This window comes from Protopterus annectens, chromosome 16.part0 (genome assembly GCF_019279795.1).
Source record: "Protopterus annectens isolate FY-2018-M chromosome 16.part0, PAN1.0, whole genome shotgun sequence".
In the NCBI taxonomy this organism is placed as follows: Eukaryota; Metazoa; Chordata; order Ceratodontiformes; family Protopteridae; genus Protopterus; species Protopterus annectens.
Genome location: NC_056750.1, coordinates 633,739,445 through 633,762,360, shown reverse-complemented (window position 1 = coordinate 633,762,360; position 22,916 = coordinate 633,739,445). Strand labels below are relative to the sequence as shown.

Below are 22,916 nucleotides of genomic sequence, written 5' to 3'. Positions count from 1 at the left end.
GTAAAGTTAAGCAGAGCTTTAGATGCCAGCCAGTACTTCTGCCTCCACTATAAAACTTGAATTTTATTAGAGCTGGACAGACTGCTGGAGGGAAAAGAAGCTGAGCCTGAAACAATATGACATTTGGTATTAAATAGAGCCCAAAGGTAATCTTGTACTTGTCCTGTCTGATTACTATTTATTGGCATAATATTGTTATATCTTAATTGCTACTACACTTCTTCCCAGTCATGTCCAATTGTGAAATATTTTCAGAGCAGGGGCCACAGTTAGGTATTGAATCCACCCAGCTAATACTCTTTATGCAGTTATGTCCCCAGTAGCTGTACTTCTGCCCCCTATCCATGCATTTAGGCACGTGACAGTGGTACCCAACTGGTTTCATTTGTTATGCCTACAATAGTAGCTTCTGCTCGGCTTCGTCTTCTTCTACGTGTGTTTGTGCTTAGTGTTAGTGGGGACTGGTGGTTTTGGAGCTGTGATTCTGACCAGTGGGACTTGTGTACAGATGAATGCCATTTCCTTCAGCACATCTGCCATATGGGATCAAGGAGTGCTGCTGTTTGTTTTTGGAAGGAGCTCATTTTAGTAAGAAAGCCCTGCAGCTCAGCTGTACCTTATATGTTTGTTTTGCCTGCTGTTGGTGTTGATGGTCATTACTGGGATGAGTTGCTTTGTTTACAGTGATGATTAGTGATAATAGGAACACTGATAAAGATGCAGTGTGCAAAGTGCTGTCACAATGGTTACACATCTTTGATTTGCATTTAGAAAAATGTAAGTGAAGACCTTCTCTGTACACTAATTAAAGTGTGCATTTTGCTGTTTTCGTCTGCCTGTGATACCTCTCTTAACTGACCCACCATCTCTTGTTGTGGCTAGCTCTTTGGACTCCCCCCATACTCTGTAAATCTCTGAATGATCCCCCTCCTTTTCCTCCCTCAAGCTAAGCATTTGGAGAAGTTCAAGAAATCTCTCTCTTCCGGAGAGCTACACAGTCAGGGTTCAAGTCTGAACTCTGGTTACCACCCTTGTGACATTTTTGTATATTCTCACTTTCATGTTTATCCCCCTAGATGCTCAGGCTTTTTGAACTGCTACAGCAAACTATCTGTTCATATTAAATTTACTTCTGCCATTTAGTCTGAGTTGTCGAAGTTGAGCTGTAATGTCGCCAAAATGGGCATGGGTAACCGGTGATGAGTGGGTTGAGGACCTGGCCTACTCTGACCCACGCCAGGGACCCTTGCTAATGGTGGGAGGGGTATATGTGCCATTGTGTGCCCGCCATAAAGCCCAGCAGCCCTGGGCCAATAAGCTACTGGCCGGCCGGTGGCTAGTTGCCCAGCCTGGGTTACCTGGGATAGCTCTGTTGAGTTAAAGCTGGACGTAAATCCAACCAACCTGCCGAACATGAACTGAAAATTGCTACGCTTAATGTAGGCTCACTGACAGAATGCAGCTTGGAAGTGGATGACATGATGATACGGAGGAAGCTGGACATCGTATGTATCCATGAGACAAGATGGATGCAACAATGCCACTTGGCTTGGAATCCATACTCTACTACTCAGGCGAGGGACAGGCTAGAAATTGTGTAGGAACTGTGAGATTGAGGCTTCAGAAGGCAGTCAGGGATATCATCAGAATTAATGACAAGACTCATGGCAATCAGACTCCAGTGTAATGACAGGGCAGTATTCATAATCTCAGCCTATGCCCCACAGCAGGGTTGTGATAGTGAGGAAAAGATTGCATTCAGGCAACAGTTGCAGGGCCTATTAAATAAAGCAGGATAACATGAATTGGTGTTGATAATGGGTGACTTGAATGCAAATATCCAGGCAGATAGAACAAGCTATAAGGACTGCCTGGGTCCACATGGGTGGGGAAACAGGAATAAAGAAGGAGAAGCTATTCTAGAATTCTGTCTGGCAAATGGCTTGATAGTAGCTAACACATGGTTCTGAATAAGAGAGACAGTCACATCATCACATACAAGAGTAGCCAACATGCAACTCAGGTAGACTTACTCCTAGTACGGAAAAGGTACTGGGCTAGAATCCATAGGTTCATAGGTTGGTACTAGGCTATTGGCCCTAGGGCCTATACAAGCCTAGCCATAACAATTCCCTGGATATTTCTTCCCACAATATTTACTTCCCTGGACCCCTGTCTAGCAGGGCGACTGACATGATCCCCGGGGTGAATTTCCTATCTTCCATCCAATCATCAAGGTTCCTTTTGAAGAGGCCAAGGAGGTGCTCTGCTTGACATGTATGGGCAGTCTATTCCAGAGTATAGGGAGTCTCTGGGTCAGGAACCTATCCCTCCAGCATGTTTTGCTCATTGTGAGGATAAGGTTTAGATCCCTGGAGCGTGTGGCTCTGAGGGATTGGGATTTCTTTAAATGGAGCATGTCCAACAGCTCAGGGTTTGACATGGCCTTGTATGTTAAGCAGAGATCACCTCTGAGTAGATGATATGCCATAGAGTATAGCTGGAGTTTTTTTAGACGGTCAGCATATGGCATCTGCTTTAGGCCTGTGATTCTTTTAGTGAGGTATTTCTGTGGCCTTTCCAGCTGTTGCAGATGTCTTGTGAGGTACATACCAAACGGGGCGTTGTACTCTATAATGGGTCTAATGAGGGATGAGTACAGTGGGGCAATGACCTCCTTTTTTCTGGATGAAAAGCCCTTAGTGATGAGGTGTGCCACATAGAAGGATTTCTTGACTGTTGTGGTGATATGGTTATCGAAGGTGAGACCACTGTCCACCTGTGTCTCTAAGTCTGTCATCACACATTCGATGTTTAGTGTACTGCCACCTATGTGGTAATTCATGGGTACATGTTTTTTTCCAAAGGAGATAACTATGTATTTTTTGACATTAAGCTTGAGCCCATGCCTCTGGCACCAGGCATCATTTTCTGTAAGTCTCTTTTGCAGAATATCCACATAATTTGGGGATTTAATAATGGCTCCCAGTTTGCAGTCATCTGCAAACTTTGTTAGCCAGAGTCCCTTAGTGTTGGCCTTTACTTCAGAGTAGATGCCAAACAAGAGTGGTCCCAGGACTGAACCCTGAGGTACTCCACTTGTCACTTGTCTGGAGCTGGATTTGGAGTCAGCTACTTTTACAGTCTGGGTTCTGTCAGTAAGCCACTTGGCAACCCATCAAGTGACATAGGGATTTATGCCCAGCTTAGTAAGTTTATCTATGATTCCAGAGTGGGGGATGGTGTCACAGGCCATGGTGAGGTCCAGATAGGCTGTTTGGACCGCCTTATCCTCGTCCACAGCTCTGGAGACTGATTCAAAGAAGTCAATCAGGTTCAGGAGACCAGATTGGCCCTTCACGAACCCAAACTGGGTGGGGTCCAGTGTTTGAAGGTTGCCAATGTCTTTGTTTATAAGTTCCATGATAATGCGTTCCATGCCCTTGCAGGTCAGGCTCATCAGACTGATGGGATGGTAGTTCCCGGGATCCAAGGTGGATCCCCCCTTGTGGAGTGGGATAACTGTAGCTGTGCGCCACTCGGTGGGCACGAAGCTTGAGGTGAGGCTATGATTAAACATGACACTTAGGTGAGGTGCCAGTTCATTTTGTAGTTCATGTAGTACACAGCCCGGGATGTCATCTGGTCCCATGGATGCTGTATTCTTAGCTTTGGAGAGTGCGGTTTCTACCTGTGTGGACGTGATTACTGGAATTTGGCAATCTTTTGGTATTGAGATGGGCCATTTAGGGGGTGAGAGGGGGGTGAAGTTGGCACTAAATCGATCTTCCAGGATATTGGCAATATCCTTGGGATCAGTATATTTAATGCCATTCTGTTGTAGCTCAGAGCAGATCTAAGCATTGCCATTTAGATTCTTGACATAACTATAGAATGCCTTGTGGTTTTCTTTGGAATCTTTGGCAATTTTATTTTCGTAACTAGATTTTGAGGGATCGCAGCTTCTTACTGTGGCTGGTGAGGGAGTTTTTTGCATCCTGGGATTTTCCTCTTTTCTGCAACAGTTTCTTCCTTCTGTTGTATAGTTTGTTTATAGCAGGGGACTACCAGATTGGCTTCCTATTTTTTTGGAGGAAAGCATCTTGGTTCTATTTGCAATGGCACGATTCATGCACGAGTGGATGTGCTCGTACAGTGCCTTAGTGTAGGATTCAGCAGTCGAATTTTCAGATCCCGTCTGCATGGGTGTCATGAAGTTTGTCACTTCTGACTTCAGTAGCATGACGTTGGCTTGGGAGAAGTTTTTTATGGAGGTTTCCTTACTGGGGGGTGGGGGTGGGATGTGGATGTCAAGGTTGATTTGCTTATGGTCAGACCTGACCAGTGAGGGGGTGACCATTGGTATGGAGGATCTATCTCCCATGTTGGTTATGACCAGGTCTAGGATATTGGTGCCCCTGATGGGACAATGGATTAGTTGATCCAGGGCATTGGAATTTATGAATTCCAAAAACTGTTGGGAAAAGGAGTTGGTACCCGAGTAGTTTTCCCAGTTAATGGCAGGGTAGTTGAAATCACCCAGTATTAGGGTGTTTGGTTGTATCTAAATATTTTCCAGTATGTTTAGAAAGGTGTAGTGAGAATCTTGGGGCATGGTGGGGGATCTGTATCAAGCTGCAGTTTGGATTGCAGTCTTACCTAGTGTTTGTACCATGATTGTAAAGTCATTTCAGTGAAACAGTTGGCCAACAGCATAAACCACTAGTTGCCACAATCATCTGCAAGCAGTTGTCAGAGAAGGCTCTAAGGTAAACAGAGACCAGGCTGAAGACCTGGAAGTTGACTGGAGAGAAAGTACAACAGTTCAAAGAATTACTCAGGGGTCTAGCACCCCAAGAAGAGGAGGAAACAGGTGGAGTTGAACAAGAATGGCAGCGCCTAAAAACAGCTTGTCTTAGGACTTCAGAAAAGATATGTGGCTGAGCCAGGTATGGAAGTAAGGTACATAAGAAAAGCTGATGGTAGAATGCATAAGTCCAGGAAGTCATCAAAAGAAAGGAGGAGTGCAGGAAGAAGTAGGAGATAGAAAAGACTGACCAGGCTAGGAAGGACAACTGGTTGGCTAATAAAGAAGTTAAGAACGAAGTTGCAGTAACAAAGAATAGGACATCGGAGGCACTGTACCAACTTCTGGAAAGTTACTCAATAAGTGGCACAAAGAAACTATATCAGGTTGCAAGGCAAAGACAGAAAGATAAAGACGATAGTCAGACACCCTTCATGAGGAATGCCAGCAACAACCTGCTCACCAGTCCACATGACATCAAATGCAGATAGGAGTATTTCCAGCAGCTTCTGAATGAAGAAAACCCCACAGAAGCTGTACTGCCCCAGAAGCAGCCTGTGATGAGAGAACAGGAGGAGCTCACCCTAGAAGAAGTAACAACAGCAAAACAGAAACAGAAGTAAAAACTGGAAAATGAAGTAAAGCAGTAGGCTCAGATGAGGTCACAGCAGATATGATAAAGATGCTGGCTGAGATAGAGGAGAAATGGCTCCTGAGGGTACTAATAGCAGTGTGGAGAGAAAGACGTATCCCAGATGACTGGAGAATAAGCATACTAGTGCCGTTGTACAAGAACAAAAGGGACATCCACATCTGTGGGCAGTACAGAGGCATCAGTCTCCTATCACATTGCATGAAAGTTTTGGAGAGGGTGACTGATAAACGGATACGCAGAGTAGTAGAATGTAAGATGTGAGATGAGCAGTTCGGACTCAGATCAGGATGCAGCACAACTGACCCAATGTTTGCAGTGAGACAGATACTTGAGAAGAAGCTAGAGATAAGGAAAGAGTCTAACTGGGCATTCCTAGACTTGGTGAAAGCATATAATAAGGTCCCAAGAAAGCTGATCTGGGCAGTACTGTGGTGGTTTGAAGTCCGAGAAACATTGGTAGAATTAGTGTAGGCTATGTACAAGGACCCAGTGACTCAAGTATGAACAGTGTTCGGCCTCATAGAGAGGTTCCCAGGAGGAGTGGGTGTACACCAGGGTTCAGATCTGAGCGCACTGGTGTTAATACTGGTGATGGACTACATTAGCAAACAGGTTGGAGGGGACAGATCAACAAAGTTGCTTTATACAGACGATGTGGCATTACAGGCAGACTCTGAGCTAGAACTACAGCAAAAGATAGGAGGATAGAATGCAAAACTGAAGGCACATGGGATGAAACTAAGCACAGATAAGATGGTGGTAATGGCAACAAATTGGGGAAATCAGAAGAAGCCGAGAATAGAGATAGAAGAGAAGATAGTGGAACAGGTAAACAGCTTCAAGTATCTGGGAGAGGTGGTTGAGGAGAAGGGAAGTCTGAATGAAGAGGTCAAAGCTAGAATCAGAGGGGCTTCAGCCAACTGACATAGAGTATTAGTTGTTGTCTATGACAAAAGAATGCCAAAGAAGCTGAGAAGTAAGGTGTACAAGACAGTGGTGCGACCAGTACTACTGTATGGTACAGAAACCTGGGCATTAAAGGCAGAACAGTTGAAGAAGCTAGAGGTGATGGAAATGAAGTGCCTGAGAAGGGTGGTAGGATGCACACTGTGGGGCAGACAAAGAAATGAAGACATAAGCGCAGAAGCCAAAGTAGTTCCAGTTGCAGAAAAGATCAGAGAGAACAGATTACAATGGTTTGGACACGTGCAGAAAAGCAGAAGACAATCTGGTGAGGAAGATTTGGGACAGACAGGAAGAAGGTAAGAGGAAGCAAGGACGTCCAGCAAAGAGGTGGATAGTGTGTGTGAAAGAAGATCTACAGCAGCCAGGCATGAGCATTGAAGAAGGCAGGAGTGTGGCACAGAATCGAGTGAGTTGGCGTTGTTGGTTAGAAATGGTTTTGCTCTGTAGAGTGCTCCTAGTTTGGTATGCACTTTTTTGATAGACAGTGAAATATGTTTATTTTAGATGAGAGTCAATTGTTACGCCTAGACGTTTAGTTTGGTCAGTTGGAAATTACTCTTGACTTCATCTTTTGCCTTTATGTGATAACATTAAAGCTAAATTGTTGGATGTTTCTCTTGATAATAAGAACCTTTTTGGTTCTGCTGCTGAACTTAAGTTCCTCCAGGACAAAGGCAAGGATTTGTTAAGTTACATAGAAACTTTGTCTCCAAATCTGCTTTTGTTCACAGACATTCTCGCCCTTCACCCAAATTTGAAAAGAATTCTAGGCGTGTACCTCCAGCTAAGACCACTCAGACTCCTACTTCTCAGAAGCCTCCTCAGTAAAGAATCAGAATTTGTGGGGCAGCTCATAGAATAAAATGGCAGGGATCCAACAGCCCAGTATTGTGAAAACTGTGATTCTTTGTAAGGAAACTGAAAAACCATAGTCAAGCCTGTAGTTGCTGTTGAATGCCTGTGCTGCAGCAGAGATGGAGCTAAGTTTAAACTGAATAAAAATGCACAGCTGAGCTCTAAGCTGGAAAAGAAAGAACTAGACAGCAGAAAATCTGAACTGGAGTAATTGCCAGCACAAAAATTAGAGAGGTCAAGCAGTGGAATCTGACAATACATTAAAACACAAACCATTTGGTACAACACAGGTGAAAAAACAAGAAGCATCATATAATGGCCTTAGTAACATGCAGTCTGTTGTTTCAGACCCATATGACAGTATTGTTGATGAGGATATTGATGGTTTAATGTAATAATTATGAATCTATCAATGGTACTAATGTTGAGCAAGATCAATTACTGTGGCAGGATTCAAGGGTCACCAACTCAGCAGATGTGGATAGAATAAAACCAATTGAGGAGAATTTTTGGGTAGCAAATAGGTGAAGTCTGTTACTTGATTCATATCATAATGCAGAAGAGGGAATTCATAACAGAATTGGAACACTTGTTCTGAACTTAATAAGAGTGATGCAACGGACTGTGTTAATGCCTCATCAAACTGGTGACCCAGAAAAAGAGGCCATGGGAAAGAGGTGCGTCTGTCTTGTCTGTCTGTCTGTGTGTGTAAAACAGTTGTGCTGTGCCTGTTCCCAGATTGGATGTTTTGCCAGAATTTGTCCCAAATGGAATAATGCTTGGAGAAAATATATTCCATTCCCGTCGCCATTGAGATTGAAGGACAGCAGGGAAGTTGTTCTGCTGAGGATGCTAATAACCACAGCTGTGAGTTAAGTGGTTTAGTGCCCTCTAGTGACAAGTGTGGAGCTGTGTTTTTTAGAAGAGGGACTGTGGCTATGTTATAATTAAAAATGATGCCCTTGCATGTTACTAAATGCTTAAGTTAAAGATATTAATGTCTTATTTTGCAACTCTGTTGTTTTCTGTGGCAGTAAGTTACCTATATTAAAGGTGGAATCATTTTTCTCTTACTGGTAAAAATGGGCCGAAGAGGCTTGAAACATTAAGTTAAAACTTTGAATTAAGTTAGTTGCATGTTTTCAGTGAGCTAATAGTTCCACAATATACTATGCATACATGCAATTATCATTTATTTATTTATTGTATTATTTTTAGATAATTTTCACTTTAGTGTTTACTACGTTTTTTCAGGAAATAATACTATCTCTTAATTTTTTATTATTTCTGATATGTGAGGGCAGCACAGTAGTGCAGCAAATAGTGTTGTCACCTCGCAGAAAAAGGTTCCCCGGTTCGGTCTGCATGTCTTCCCTGTGTTCGTGTGGGTTTCCTCCAGGTGCTCTGGTTTCCTCCCACATTCCAAAGGCATGTAGTAGGTGGATTGGACACACTACATTGGCAATAGGCATGCAAGTGTGTGGTGTGGAGGAATTACCGAGACAGGGCTAGCCACCCAGCGGTGTAAAGCTCGGCTCTAGATGATTGTTAATGTTGTTGTGGCACCCCAGCTCCATGTGCAAAAATGGGAAAAGTGGTTATGGATGGATGGATGTGTTTAAGATACCAATTTTTGTCTGCTGCATTGTTTATCATACTGCCATATACTCGGGACCTAATTTTGCCCTTCTCCAGTCTGGCTTTTCCCTGGTGCTATCTACTGTTTCCTTGGCTTGTAGTCATTTAGTCATTGCAGGGAGCCATGGGCAGATGGCAAGAGGAGCCTACTCCTGCCACACCCTGTTCTGGGTTGTGTCATATCAGTTAAGGTGAATAGCTGCTGCTCCAGGGGTGGAAGACATCCTCTAGACAGGGGTGGTCCTTGTTATGTTGCCCCACATCAGGGGATGTCTGCATATCACTCAAAGCCCTAGGTCTGTCATATTGGTAGTGAAGTTTCTTTTGAACCTGGTTATAATGGTGCTGAAGTTCCTTTTAAAACTTTACATGGGATGACCCCGCATTAATTGTTGATGTGCCATCTCTTCTAAATATGTCTTGGCAACAGTGGTGATTTGTAGATCTCTTCTTGTGTAAAACACACCTGGTTACTTGAAATCTGTTCTTCATCAGTTCAGAGATTTTCCTTATCAATATGATCACCCCCAAGATGGATTGTCTTGAGTGACTTCAACTTTTGCATTTACGACAAATCAAATGAACTCTGTATGCAGCTCCTCCACATCATGCAGAGCCTTTGAATTCACCCAGGTTGTTTTCGCTGTTACTCATATTGGCTTGATTACCTTGAGCTTTGTGGCAGAGCCTATCCCTTTGTTTGAGCATTTCCTGGTTCACTTCAAGCTGGGGCTGCCACCAGTCCTTGCCTGATATTGAGCTGATGCAGAATGTTAAGAAATATTTCTAGTGGCATATCATTGTGCGATCAACTTGTAATGGATATCAGTGCTGATGATCCAGATTTTATACTTGTAGCATGTAATAGAACCACTTATTGTGCTCTGGGTCATGTCACCCCCAGAATGTGTATGCAGCATGCCTATGAGCTCTGGGTCATGTCACCCCCCCCAGAACGTGTTTGCAGCATGCCTATGTGCTCTGGGTCATGTCACCCCCAAGAATGTGTATGCAGCATGCCTATGTGCTCTGGGTCATGTCACCCCCCCCCCCCGAACGTGTTTTCAGCATGCCTATGTGCTCTGGGTCATGTCACCCCCCCCCAGAACGTGTTTGCAGCATGCCTATGTGGTCAGGGTCATTTCACCCCCAGAACTTGTATGCAACATGCCTATGTGCTCTGGGTCATGTCACCCCCCAGAGCATGTATGCAGTGTGCCTGTTTTTGCATCTATATTGTGGTTCAGCCAGGAGCTATAGAAGCTAAGAAAATGGGTGCAGATTGGAAAGAATATGGAGATCATACTTGGAACGAACTTTGACTAGATTACCATTATATGGTTTACTACTCCAAAATTTGGCATAAGGGTGTATTCTTTAACTTTTTAGATTCTTCTGGTTCTAACTGTCAAGCTGCATTGATTTGAGAGGTTGACGAGCTGCAGATCCAAGCCTGTCTTAATCACTCGTAGGGCTTTTGCATCCTATCACTTTGAGTAAGCTATATGATCCCTTGCTAATGAGATTGCCAGTGTCAGGTTTTCCCTTTCCATAGACGCAGACACAGAACACTGTAATGTCTTGATTTTGGACTACATTCGGCTAAATTTTATTAATGCCAGCTGTAAGGAATGTCATAGAGGTAGTTTTATCTCTGTGATCGGTCAGCTGCTGCTGTAAATTTAGACCATTTGGGATAGTTAACTCTTTCTTTATTTTAAATTTTTTACTGCATGAGCTACACAATTGCTTCCCCATCCTGCACCCAGGTGACCTGTTCATCTCTCCATCAGGGCGAAAGGGGAGTCAGGGCTTCACAGCCTACACTATAGGTTGTCTCAGTTCTCTGATTCCAGTGATTTACCAAATGGTGCAAGCCTCCTTCAGAACTGACAGCCTTTCAATTAGTTTTAAATAGATTCTAGTGACCATTTTCTTCAGGAGCCCCACTTTGGATACATCCAGTTTGTCTCTCTGCCATCCAGTCTCTAATCTTTCATTTATTAATAAGAATGTTGAGAAAAAAGGTTTACATACAACTATATTCATACCTTACTTCTCATGAAGTCCTTTCGTTATGTCATTCTGCCAATGAGATTTCGGAGATCTCTCGATAATGAGAGATCACAAGAAATGGCAAACCTAGCTCTTCTTGCACTCTGTACATCTGATGCCAAGGATTGTGATCGCTCTGCACCTGATGCCATGAGTAGTGACATTGTGTTTAGCTGTCTATGAACCTGCAATGATTTCATGTGATATGATTTATCATTTTTATTTTTATATTATTTATTTATATTTTTGCTATGATTTATGATTTACAGTCCTTGAGTGGTTTCCTTTTACATCTTGAGCCAATCCTAGCAGGTCATGTCAGGTATCACTTCATCCAGCAGTAAATTACTGTTGTGTAGAGGTGTAACAAGGTTTGATTCTAGCTTTGTTACAGCTCACAGCAGATATTTGTCTAGCAAAACAGGGCAGATTGGGATTATCCAATTTGAAAGGGTATTTCAGAGCTATACAGTACTTATACATAGCACAAGCAGAAAACTATAATTCAAAGTAGAAAGGGATTATGTTGAAAGAGGGGGGAAGCTCAAGAAATAAGGAGACTGGAATTTTGGATGCAGGCCTTTAAGGAGAATAACAATAATCATACAGAGTATTATATTCATAAAGTAGCAGAAAATATTCTGAGTACTAAGCTAACATGGGAATGGAGAAAGGAGATCCTGCTGATAGGGATGACTGCAATTAGGGATACAGACAATAGGCAAATAGGGACTGGAATTTATTGGAGAAAACTGGCAAAGGAACCCTAAGGTATTGTGAGCAAGTAACTAGAGAGGGAAGGATAATAGAATGAGAAGAGGCCAAGAATGTATTTGGCCTGCAGGTTAGAGATTGCCTTCCCTGTCAAGGATTAATATCAGAGTATAAGCAAGAGAAAGAAATAAGGAGGGGTCCTAAGTGAAAGACCAGCACTGATGGAGTTTTTAGTAGAATCTAGAACAAAAGTTGTCATTAAAAAAAGGAATAATTAGTAGAGCATATAAAATATTGCATTGTAACTATAAGAATTCATCAGAGGTGGCTTGAAAGGATTGGGAAGAGATTGGATAAGCAATTCATAAAGAAACAATGGGAGGATATATGTATATCTCCTAAATATACAACAAAATTTAGATGATTTAGGATTTTTTCTTGGAAATGTTTACATAGATATTTTTATACCCAGAGTAGACTTCAGGAAATTTTTCCTCAGGTAGACAGCAAATGTGGGAGGAGTGACAGGGAAGAAAGAGGTCATTGGGAACATATTTTCTAAGAGTGCGGAGGGTTGGCAGACTTTAAGGATTCCCTGCAGGATGCACTGTCAGAGATGCTGGGTGGGCAGATTGCTATGACGAAGGGGGTGATTTTTCTGAGCTATGATACAGAATCGGAATTGCCTAGACATGGTAAGGCGTTGCTGTGTCTAATTATTGTGGCTGCCAAAAAGCAGCTACAAGAAAATGGAAATCAAAGTCTTAACCAACTATATTAGTAGTGAATATAGTAGCAGAGTTAAAACAACTGGAACTGAGATCTTTAGAAAAGGGTAGGAGTAAACTACACAAGGAAAAATGGGAACAGTACATACGGGGGAGGAATGAGGTTTAAAAAAGGCAGAACTTAAATGAGCTATGTAATGTTTGACTGAAAATAATTGGGTAGATTATAAGTGGTGTGTAATGTTTGCAGCTGGGAGTGTATCATTATGGTTTGTGATGTAAAATGCTTGCAACTAGGATTGTGTCAGTGTGGTTCGTTTTCATGTATATAAATATATGATTGCTTATGTTGTAAGTGATGGTTTAATAAAGATGTTTCTTTAAAAAAAGGGTACAAACTGAATAATTTATGAAATGTTTAGGTTATATGATATATAGCATTATATGTGAAGTATAATGTTTGTTAATGTTAATTTCTTAATACAGTTTGATTACTTTTGTTTAAATGTAAATTTGCCTATGTCACAAGTGATAATTCACTAAAGGTGTTTAAAAAAAAAAGGTAGAGGTATTCATAATCACTATTTCTATTCTGACACTTTTGCTCTGTAACTCCTTTTCTGAGGTTCATGTGTCCAATCGTACTACATTAAAGACTACCTGGAAGCCATCAAGTCAGAAATGTATTTATGTTGTCTCAAACTTAACTCTCTGAAGACTGAGAGATTGCAGATAAATGTCATTTTGCATCCATGGTAAACCCCCTTCTTTATCTTCTATCTTATGATGAGGACAGACTGGAGTTTGTGACTTATTTGATAAATCTTATGGAACGCATGATAACTTGCTGACACTTAAGTGCCAGGTGTTGGTGGTCATAATGCCTCCATATTATCATCTAAATAATTTCAGGGTTAAACTGCTACTTTTGTCATTAAAAGTTGCCTGAATGATTCATGGTCAGTTGTCCTCCCATCTAAAGCACTGAATTTTCTTAGAGTGTATTGATGGCAATCCGCAGCATGTGCAGAATTCCATTGCAAGTGGCTTCACAGATGCTTCTCACACCTGTCTTATTCCTGCTCTGCAGGATCTGCACTGGCTTCCTTTGCAATAAGACCTGTCTTTAATTCTTGTAACTTGTAATGTCCCATATGGTCAGGATCCCATTAATGGCTTTGTATTACTGTAGTACCTTGCAGGCCGTTATGCACAGATGTAGGTGTGGTGTTGGTGATTGACAGGTGAAAGGGCTGTGTTGCCGTACACCCATGCATTGTGTATTCAAAGTTTACCCTTTTCCTTAATGCAGTACAATCTCTGAGTTGGTATATTTAATTGGGGGGGGGGGGTGGCACAGCCCCCCTTCAAAAACAAGTGTGAAAAATATTTGCAATTACACTGCTGGTTTTCTTTTTCCTTCGTTTTTGCAGGAGGGCAAGCCCCCTCACACCCCTGGGGGGGGGGGGCTGCTTCCCCACACCCCGCTAATTAAATATACCAACTCTGAGATTGTACTACATTGAGGAAAAGGGTGACATTCGAATACATGGTGAATATTAATTCTGCCATCAATATGAATATTTGTTGGATGGTGGTCTGGGATTAGGCAATTCTTGCTACTGCGCACCCTGCGAGGTACTACAGTAAAACAAAGCCCCATTAATTTGCAGGAGATCCTATTTCCCTCTGTCCTCATCAGGCAACTCAGACTGTCAAGTGAAAATTTACTGCTTATTCCCCAGATATAATCAGAAACCATGGGTAGTCATTTTTTCTACCTGGCACTATTGCTTTGGGATTTACTGCCTTCCCTGATTTTGGTTTATAAGAGTGAAGTTTGATTCAGAGGTTCCTTGAACATCAGTAGTTTAGAAGAGTTGGTTTGCATCCAAATAGAGAGCCCTTTTATTAATTGTAATACCTGCATTCACTTTTCAACCATCTTTTATTGTTATCTTGTCAGTCTGGCTTGTATTTTATTGTTTTGATATTGAACAGTGCTAAGGCTTAAGAGCCTTAATAAATTTAATATATATGCTATGGTATATTCCTGCCACAGGTGAACCAGGACAGTTGGTAGGTCGGATTATTCAGAATGATCCCTTGCGCCGCTTTGATGGATATATAAATGAGTCAGCAACTAACAAGAAAATAGCCAAGGATGTCTTCAAAAAAGGAGATCTTGCATATCTGTCAGGTAAGAAATGTGTGGAACATTTATTATATGATATCAGTACACATCCATCTGTTAAAACTAATGCTTGACTATGTAATATTCCTTAGGAATGCTGATTCTAGACAAAGAGGAAACTGTTGTTAAAGTAACCAAGAGTAAAACTGATGCCTCATGGGAGTATGTATCAGTTTATAGTTTCTTCTTGTGGAGTAGTTTAACTTTTAGATTTCTGTTTGTTTACATACAGCCATAGTGATGCATTGCTTCTTAGAAATTCCTTTACTTATGGCACTTTGGTTTTAGATCTGGGCACATCAATGAAGTCTACCCTCTTGTGAGTACTATTATTAAATATGGTTTACTGTCCAGAATCATAATATTGAACAAAACAGTAAAGACCACATTGTCTAAGAGTCTTGAATACTGAATCTCCCTATCTGTATAAACCGAGGGACAAGTGCTAGCATGGGTCCTGCAGGGGGGCAAGTCCAGACGTTCGACGTTGTAGTGTTCCACATTATGACCCTCTATGTTATGTCCTGGGATTGTGCATTTCAGGATTTGGGCTTCAAGACTGTAATAGCAAACGATTAAATGCAATAACAACACTGAACTAAAAAATACAATGGCTGTGTTCTGCTGCAAACCAGACAAATTAGTTGGAACAAATGAAACGTTTTGGCAATATCAAAGCTTAATTACATTTTGAGAGGATGAAATGTTTTTAACTATTCTTTGATCTTTATAAACAATAACAGTCTCGTATTCCTCCAGAAGGGTAAATGTAACCAGGGTAGGGACTAGTCTGTAGTTCTATAAATAAGAGATCAGAAGTTAACAGAAACAGAATGGCCTGTTTTTAAACATTACAGTGAAGCTGTGCAAATCAGTTAAAGAGGACTGGAAAAAGAAATAATGGTACGTCTTCAGAAATTGCCACCCCTGAAAAGCTGAAACTTTGACTTTAAACTTTCATCAGGTCAAAAAATCCTTCTTCTTTAAGGAAAGCTGGAAAAAAGAGCTAAATTAAGGCAAAGAATATAGTGAATATGCTTAGAGAGAGAAAAAAATAGTACAGACACACTAATTAAGAAATATGTCAGGTCACTTTGGAGAGAAGACGTCCCTTGTATAACTACAGCCATAATTGTTGCCAAAACTAAAATTTAAAATTCAAGTTCCTCAGAACCAAACATCATACCTAGTGGTTTGCTAGAGACTTGAAGAAAAAAATGATTAAACTCCTGTTGGTCATGTTGGTCAAAATGTTAGCATGTGGCTACAACCCTGTCCTGTGGCAGCAAGCAGTAATGCTTCCAGTTCAGAAAGGGGGATCATAACAGACCTAAAATAACTTTAGACCCATCAGCTTTACTGGTGTTCTCTATAAAATCATTGAGCAAGTCATAATGGATCATATCCAAAATGACCCTGGGGGACCTACGTCTGTTAGATGTGGAAAACAGTACGAGCTTGTTAAAGGGAGATAATCTTGTAGCATTCCTAAAAGTGGTAGCAACAGCACTCGATGAAGGTCTGACAGTGTATGCTGCTTCATTTGGCTTTACTAAGACTGTTGACAGTATTCCACATAAGGAATGCACTACAAACTGAAAACTGTAAATGCCAATCTATATGTAATTGAGGGGACACAAATCAGGGTTGTAGGGTGAGTTATAATCGTTACTAGTGACGCTCCACACAGTCTCTTCTGGGGGCATTTTTTGTAGGTGTGTAATCTTCTTAGGTGTAAACTTGGGAAACAGGCTCCACTTAGCCAGTTCTGAAAAATGGGTAACATAATTACCTTGCAAAAATGTCCCAAAATTCTACAGGATGGTTTGTAAGTTTGTAAAAAAAAAAAAAAAATACACACGTCATATTAGTAATTATAAAAAGTAATGGCAAACAGCCCATGCAGGTAAAAACGTTTTTATATATTTTGATTTTAAATATGTTCAATGAATCCAGTTTACTAACAACTTTGCTTAAGAAATCTGTGTAAAAGATGTTTTAATTTTTAAATAGGTTTCATGTTAACAAGATGGGCAGGTGGTACAAAACAGAATGCAACCTGTGCAACCTAGCAAGTTAATGTGAAAATCGGCATGGATTATAGGATTCACTTTAGAAGCTCAAAATACTGAAATGTCGAAATTCAGTATTACGAGCCCATAAAGTGTACTCCTGAAAAGAACAAAAGCTCAGAAACACGAAATTCAAAGCCTTAAATACCGGAGGTTTTGAATTTCGCGCTTCTGAGATTACACTGTGGTTACGGATTCAGGTAAATATGTGTGTGTGTGTGTGTGTGTGTGTGTGTGTGTGTGTGTGTGTGTGTGTATATGTGTTAAGGGTTTTGAGTAGGGGCTGTGGTGTGAGTTAGTGTGTTTTGTTGCTGTGATGTGTGTGTGCGAGCAGAATGTAGCTTGTGTGGTATTGTGTGTGTGTAGTGCGACCTCAGAGTTAGAATATTTAAATAGGGGGGTGGGGGTGCAGCCCCCTACAAGGGGGGCTTGCCACACTGCTTTTATGTAGTAAAAAGCTTGTGTTTGTATGTAGGGAGGAGTGTGTGTGTGTGTGTGTGTGTGTGTGTGTGTGTGTGTGTGTGTGTCTGGCAAAATTCAAAATCTCCAGTGTGCGACATTTGAATTTTGTGCTTCTGAGTTTTCTGTGTTTTAAAGATTCGACTTTATAGCTTCAAAATACTGAATTTTGACATTTCAATATTTCGAGGATATAAAGTGAATCTGGATTATATGATCAATTTAATAAGATTTTTAAAGTAACACTGCATGTAACATAGAACATTATAATTATTTGAAAATATAAAATTCATAAAGTGCAACAAAAGAGTAAAGTCAAACAGATAGATGATAACTTGAAATGTTTGATACTTTTTGAGTTTTAAAAGAAGTTTGATATTAGTAACTCCTTTCAGTCCTGTACATTATTGGCTCTAAGTAATGTGATCCAGTTGTATTCATGTAATTTAGTCTGTGTGGCTATCTCAACCTCTTCTATTCTCTTCAGTAACATGAAAATAAAAATTGTGGGTCATAATTCTTCTCCAAAATACATTTAAACAAGACACTATTCTTTGTAATGTATGTCTGATTTTCAGGAGCATGTTCCTTTAATCACCAGTAACATTTGTCTGCATAAAAGACTGTGCACATGTTACATGTGCCTAAAAATTATATAACTAGAGGTTCATATATATATATATATATATATATATATAACTGGCAGCTACTGAATTTAAAGGATGAATAAGTACCACTTTTTTCATTGATATTGTTTTCAGTGAAGGTATTTTACTTGCATCACAGCTGCTCTTTTAAAATTATATAGTTTTCTTTAGTTAAATGGCCGTCTATTATCTATAGTGTTCTTCAACACATCTACAGATTTCAGGATGTTCTAGTGCCTTGCTGTGATATATTTCATAGAATTAAATGCATATCAAAGGTAAATTTGATGTAATTTATCAGTAAATTTAGTGTTACTCAAAGCTATGTTTTAGTCGCTATTCTTCTGCCTGTCTCTCTCTTGTCTCTGTCATTTAATCTACTGCTCTTAACAGACTTTAAATCTTGTACATTATAGCCTCTAGCTTTAAAATCTGAAAACATAAATCAAGATCATCATGTGCAATAGACTCATCTGTGGTAAGTCTACTTACCTTAATATTTAAATGCATGCTATTAAATCTTAACACAGGTGCATTCTGTTTTGATGCGTGTACAAATTCATTTTTTTTAAATGAATGTGTGCAAGCTACCATCTGTATTGAGGGTCGTACTAGTATCCAGTAAGTTAGTAACAACCTTTGACATATTCATTTTAAATCACAGAAATAGCGTATTGATGCTAATGTAATTTACAAATTTAATATATCAGCATTTCCACTCTAAAATAAAACTATGGCATCAGGAGACTGTTTAAAGAAATCCAAGATAAAAGAAAATACACCACTCCACAGCCAGAGGCGTATAACAGAACAAATTTAATGAAGTAGATAAGCGCTTTCATACGGAAATACGTACTTCATCAGATCGTTGTGGGTTAACCTCCCATAAATAGGCATATAGAATATATAAAGTAGTTGCTCAGTCTTTTACATTTTTATACACTCTTCCCAAACTTAATTCAGCAGCTATAGCTTTACTTAATCCTTCTGCTGCTAAACAATTAGATCTGATGCTGTCTCTTTCATTCCTCCTCAAGTATGGATTACAGATCCATCCACGGATCCAACTCAGAAGCATTTCTTCAGACTAGGATTCAAGTCCTGAGCTCCCCCCACTACCCACAATGCCCTGCACTGTGTAAGAAATGGCATCCTTCTTTCAACCCTACCCCATAGCCCAGACATATGGAGAATATGGGAGATTGTTGTCACATGTAGTACACAACCAGTACTTGACAGAAATTCCTGCAGCTCCTTCAGTGTTGCGGTAGGTCTCTTGGCACCCTCCCTGACTCATTTTTTATATCACAAAAACCTGACATTTTAACAGGGTTGTGTGAACTTTTTATATCCACTGTCTATCCTTTTGACATGCTGTTTGAAAAGATTTAATAGCAAGATGGTTGACTGTTCCAAATCTACCCATTTTCTTAAAACCAAAATCCTTTCCTGATGACGGTATGTAATAGTAATGATCTCACATTTAATGTCAGTAACTGGTATTATCATGAAACTTTGCAAAAAGAACATACGTTATGCAGTCATATCCTAAACAAAAGACAACATCATTAAAGATCCAGGAACAGTATAAACAACTTGACCAGTGTGTATCTGCCAAAGTCAGAAAAACATGATCAGTAGTTCCATTTAATTTTAAAGGGGTACGTCTAGTAACGCCAGAGAAATCATTGTACTACTTTTCCTTCATTTATGTAACCCATTATTGAATACACTGCTACATGTTTAACCTTCAAACAAGCTACTTGAATTGAACTTGTAAATTACAATGCTATCTTATTAATGAAAGTCATATTAAAAAAAAAAAAGGTTCAGGAATTGATGTTATGTTCTGTTTCTTATAAATTAAGAAGCACCCTCTGTCTTGGTCTTTGATACAGTGTCTGATCCAAATCTGTTCAAAAGTCTGTGTTTGGAATGTGCCACTGGAAGAGCTATCCCAATGCTAAAAAAATAAATAAATAGTACTAGAAAATAGTGGATGTTGCATTGCACATCATCTTGCAAAATTGGGAAAAAAGTTTCTTCATGGAATCAGAAAAAAATATATTTATTACATTTGTTTACCAGGATGGTACAAATGGGTAGAAAAGCTGCCCCTTTTCAACAGAGTGCCCAGGGAGAAAATTCCACAATAAAATGAGTAAACAGTATAACAATGCATAATACATTTTAGACAATAAGCATAAATGCATTGTAGGTCAATATACTTTAGTCATAGTTTGATAAAGATTTTTTTTCACCTGAATGTAATATTTTAATTCCCTTTCCTCAAAAATAATATTGATACATATAAGAGAAGTGAGACTATTACATGGGTTACAGCAGTCAAACTTGCTAAAGGCCGACAGGTCATAAGCTTGAAATTTAAATTTGTTAAATTCAAGGTAGTGGGCCTGTGTGTTACATTATGATCTAAGATGTCCCTGTGCAGAATCTCCAACTTCCTCTTTCACCAAAGGGTTTGCATCAGCTTTGTTTGTTTTGAGAGGACCTTAAAGAAAACTCCAACCCCCAATATAGTTTTCCCAGCATTATTTTGTCTACCTCCAATATCACCTGCATGTATTTTTTTAGAAACCCTAGCATCTACTTGTTTCTTCAGTTTCACTTTTCCCTGCCGTAGATCATGAAGGTCCCATTATTTTTGCATTCCATTTTTCACATAGCTCAAAAAGGATTTTATGTCAGTTTGCATACTATAGGCCAGCAGGCACACATTTTATTGTTTTTAATACTTTTGCATCCTGGCACACTTACCTTACTGAGAACAGTAAGGTGTTGTAAAACATACATTAGCAACTAAAATCAAAGTATTTTTCCAAGGTGTTAGTTGTTAATGAAATCTTTATGTGAAAAGAAAACAGATGCTAAGTACTTATTCTTGACTTATGAATTGTTTCTTGTATCTCTATAACTACATTTAAGGACATTCTGAAATAACACAAGTAGCTTTCTTCTGCCTCACTGTCTCTATGAAGTGACAACTGTTAGTCACAGATGATTGATCACAGTCAGCGTACATTGTGAAAACATTAACACCTAACGAGACTTGCTCCATGTGTCATAACCTGTGATGGCTTGATATCTGCACTGGTCGTCACAGAGAACAGAGCCTCTACTGAGAAAAATTCATCCAGAAAACAATTCACTGAAGGACTGGTAATCCAACTAGAATGATTTAGTTTTACTGTGACTTTTCTTCAAAGATATGCTGTTACATTAAGCACCTTACATGGCTGTACTGGCTTCAAGAGCTATTTATAGATCAGGGCTGGTTTTAAACCATTACACCGTCATATGATTCTCTAGCTTATTTTCGGTTATAAATTTAAGATAAAATCTAAGTAACCTCCTGTGTACCTGAGCTATTCCAAAGCTCAGTACTCGGCTCCATTCTTTGCTCAGTTTTTGTCAACTCCTTGTACCTTTGCCTTCCAAGCACTCATCCTTTACTGCTAATGATCCAGTCACCATGTGATCCTTCAACTCATCATTAGGTTTGAACTGCAGGCAGATCTGTCTGCTTTGTTATGTTGGTTTTCATGCAGATATCACTGTCAGTATACTGGAAACTTAATCTACACTATTTATTACCTCAGCCTGGCTAAGAGTGTTCTCTTCTGTTGGGGTATACAGGACTGTTCAGACTGCCTCTTAAAAATACATGCACACATTTGCATAGCTTGGTAGTTGTGTAGACGCTCCCTTTTCTATAACCATGTGCAAGAGTTAAACCCAGAAACATAACTGTCTGCTGACTTTATCATTCTAGGCTTTAATGACCAGTGGGTTACACCACTATTACCAATAAAGTGCTTATTCTACAAACATAAGAAATATGAATATGGCATTCGGGTCTATATTAAATGTTCGAAGTCTGAAAAACTTCGAATCTCATATGATCAACATCATATGAGCGAAGTTTTCAAACATTGAACATTTCAACGGAGATTGACGTAGGGAATTCTTCCCTTCACTTCAATGTAGTGCGATCTCAGAGTTGGTACATTTAAGTAGCGGGGGGTGTGGTTGGTGCAGGCGGGCATGCCCCCCTGCATAGAGTATTCAGGTAGTTTTTTTGTTTTTACTTTTACATTTTAAGTTCGATGTTTGAAAACTTCGCTCATATGGAGTCGACCATATGAGATTCAATGTTTTCAGACCTCGAACTTATAATATAGACCCTGGCATTCTACTACCCTGCAATGCTTCTGAAGTTTTGGAAAACTGAATGAGCATATTTACACTTTACACTTCTCCCTCCTGGAAAAGAACACCACTGCACACTTTATAAGTTAAGGTGTTTGCCTTATAAGGTACAAGATTTGATTCTGATCTTGGGTTATTCGCAAGCCTTGAAATGGCCCATCATGGCAGTTAGCCTATAAACCTACAAGTGAACAGCAGGATGGCTGCCCATTAGCAGTGAGCAGACTTATTGCTTTGCTGCCTGCTTTTTAATTATATTTTCTTTGTAAAATGCCCCCTTTTACAGTTTGCAAAAACAGAGCAAGACTTATACCCAATCTTCTCTATTGCTGATGGTACATTATTACTAAACAGACTTGATAACAAACTTCATGCATATAGCAATGCCGTCTCTGTTCTTGAATTAGCTACAATGGTATACGTTGCCTGACACAGACAGAATGCACCTAACTGCAAACTGTTTAGCAGTAAAATCTGCATCTCGATGTGCAAGCCACATGCATTCACTTTCCAGCATCATTCAGTCACTTGCCTTTGTATGCAGTCCACACATCCTTATGGTACTGTTGTGTATAATCTTTCATTTTTTTCCACTGGACCATTCTCAACTTTTTTTTTTTTAACTTTACCTTTTTTACTCTAGTGATGCTTTGTGCCTTTAAGTGTTATTTATTTGTCAGATATTCATACTTTTACATAACATTGTTGATGACATGAAGTTATATTTGTTAAGCTCAAAAAGGCAGAATTTACTATATAAGTCTAGGGCACTGGCTAATTACTTCCGTTGATAAACTATAGATTTAGTCTGTATATCTCATTTTAAGGTATAAATAGAAATAAGCTTAAATAGTGGTGTTTATACTGTGTATGTTTTATTTCTTTTAACATAATGC

The 22,916-nt window shown here is 39.8% G+C and overlaps 1 protein-coding gene across 1 annotated transcript in view; it reads left to right on the top strand.

The window, feature by feature from the left end:
* Positions 1-22,916, top strand: part of SLC27A4 (solute carrier family 27 member 4) — a 736,182-nt gene that overhangs the window by 612,398 nt on the left and 100,868 nt on the right. Inside the window, exon 10 of the mRNA XM_044058859.1 lies at positions 14,481-14,618. Coding sequence (XP_043914794.1) covers positions 14,481-14,618 — 138 coding nt within the window. The remainder of the gene's footprint in view (positions 1-14,480; positions 14,619-22,916) is intronic.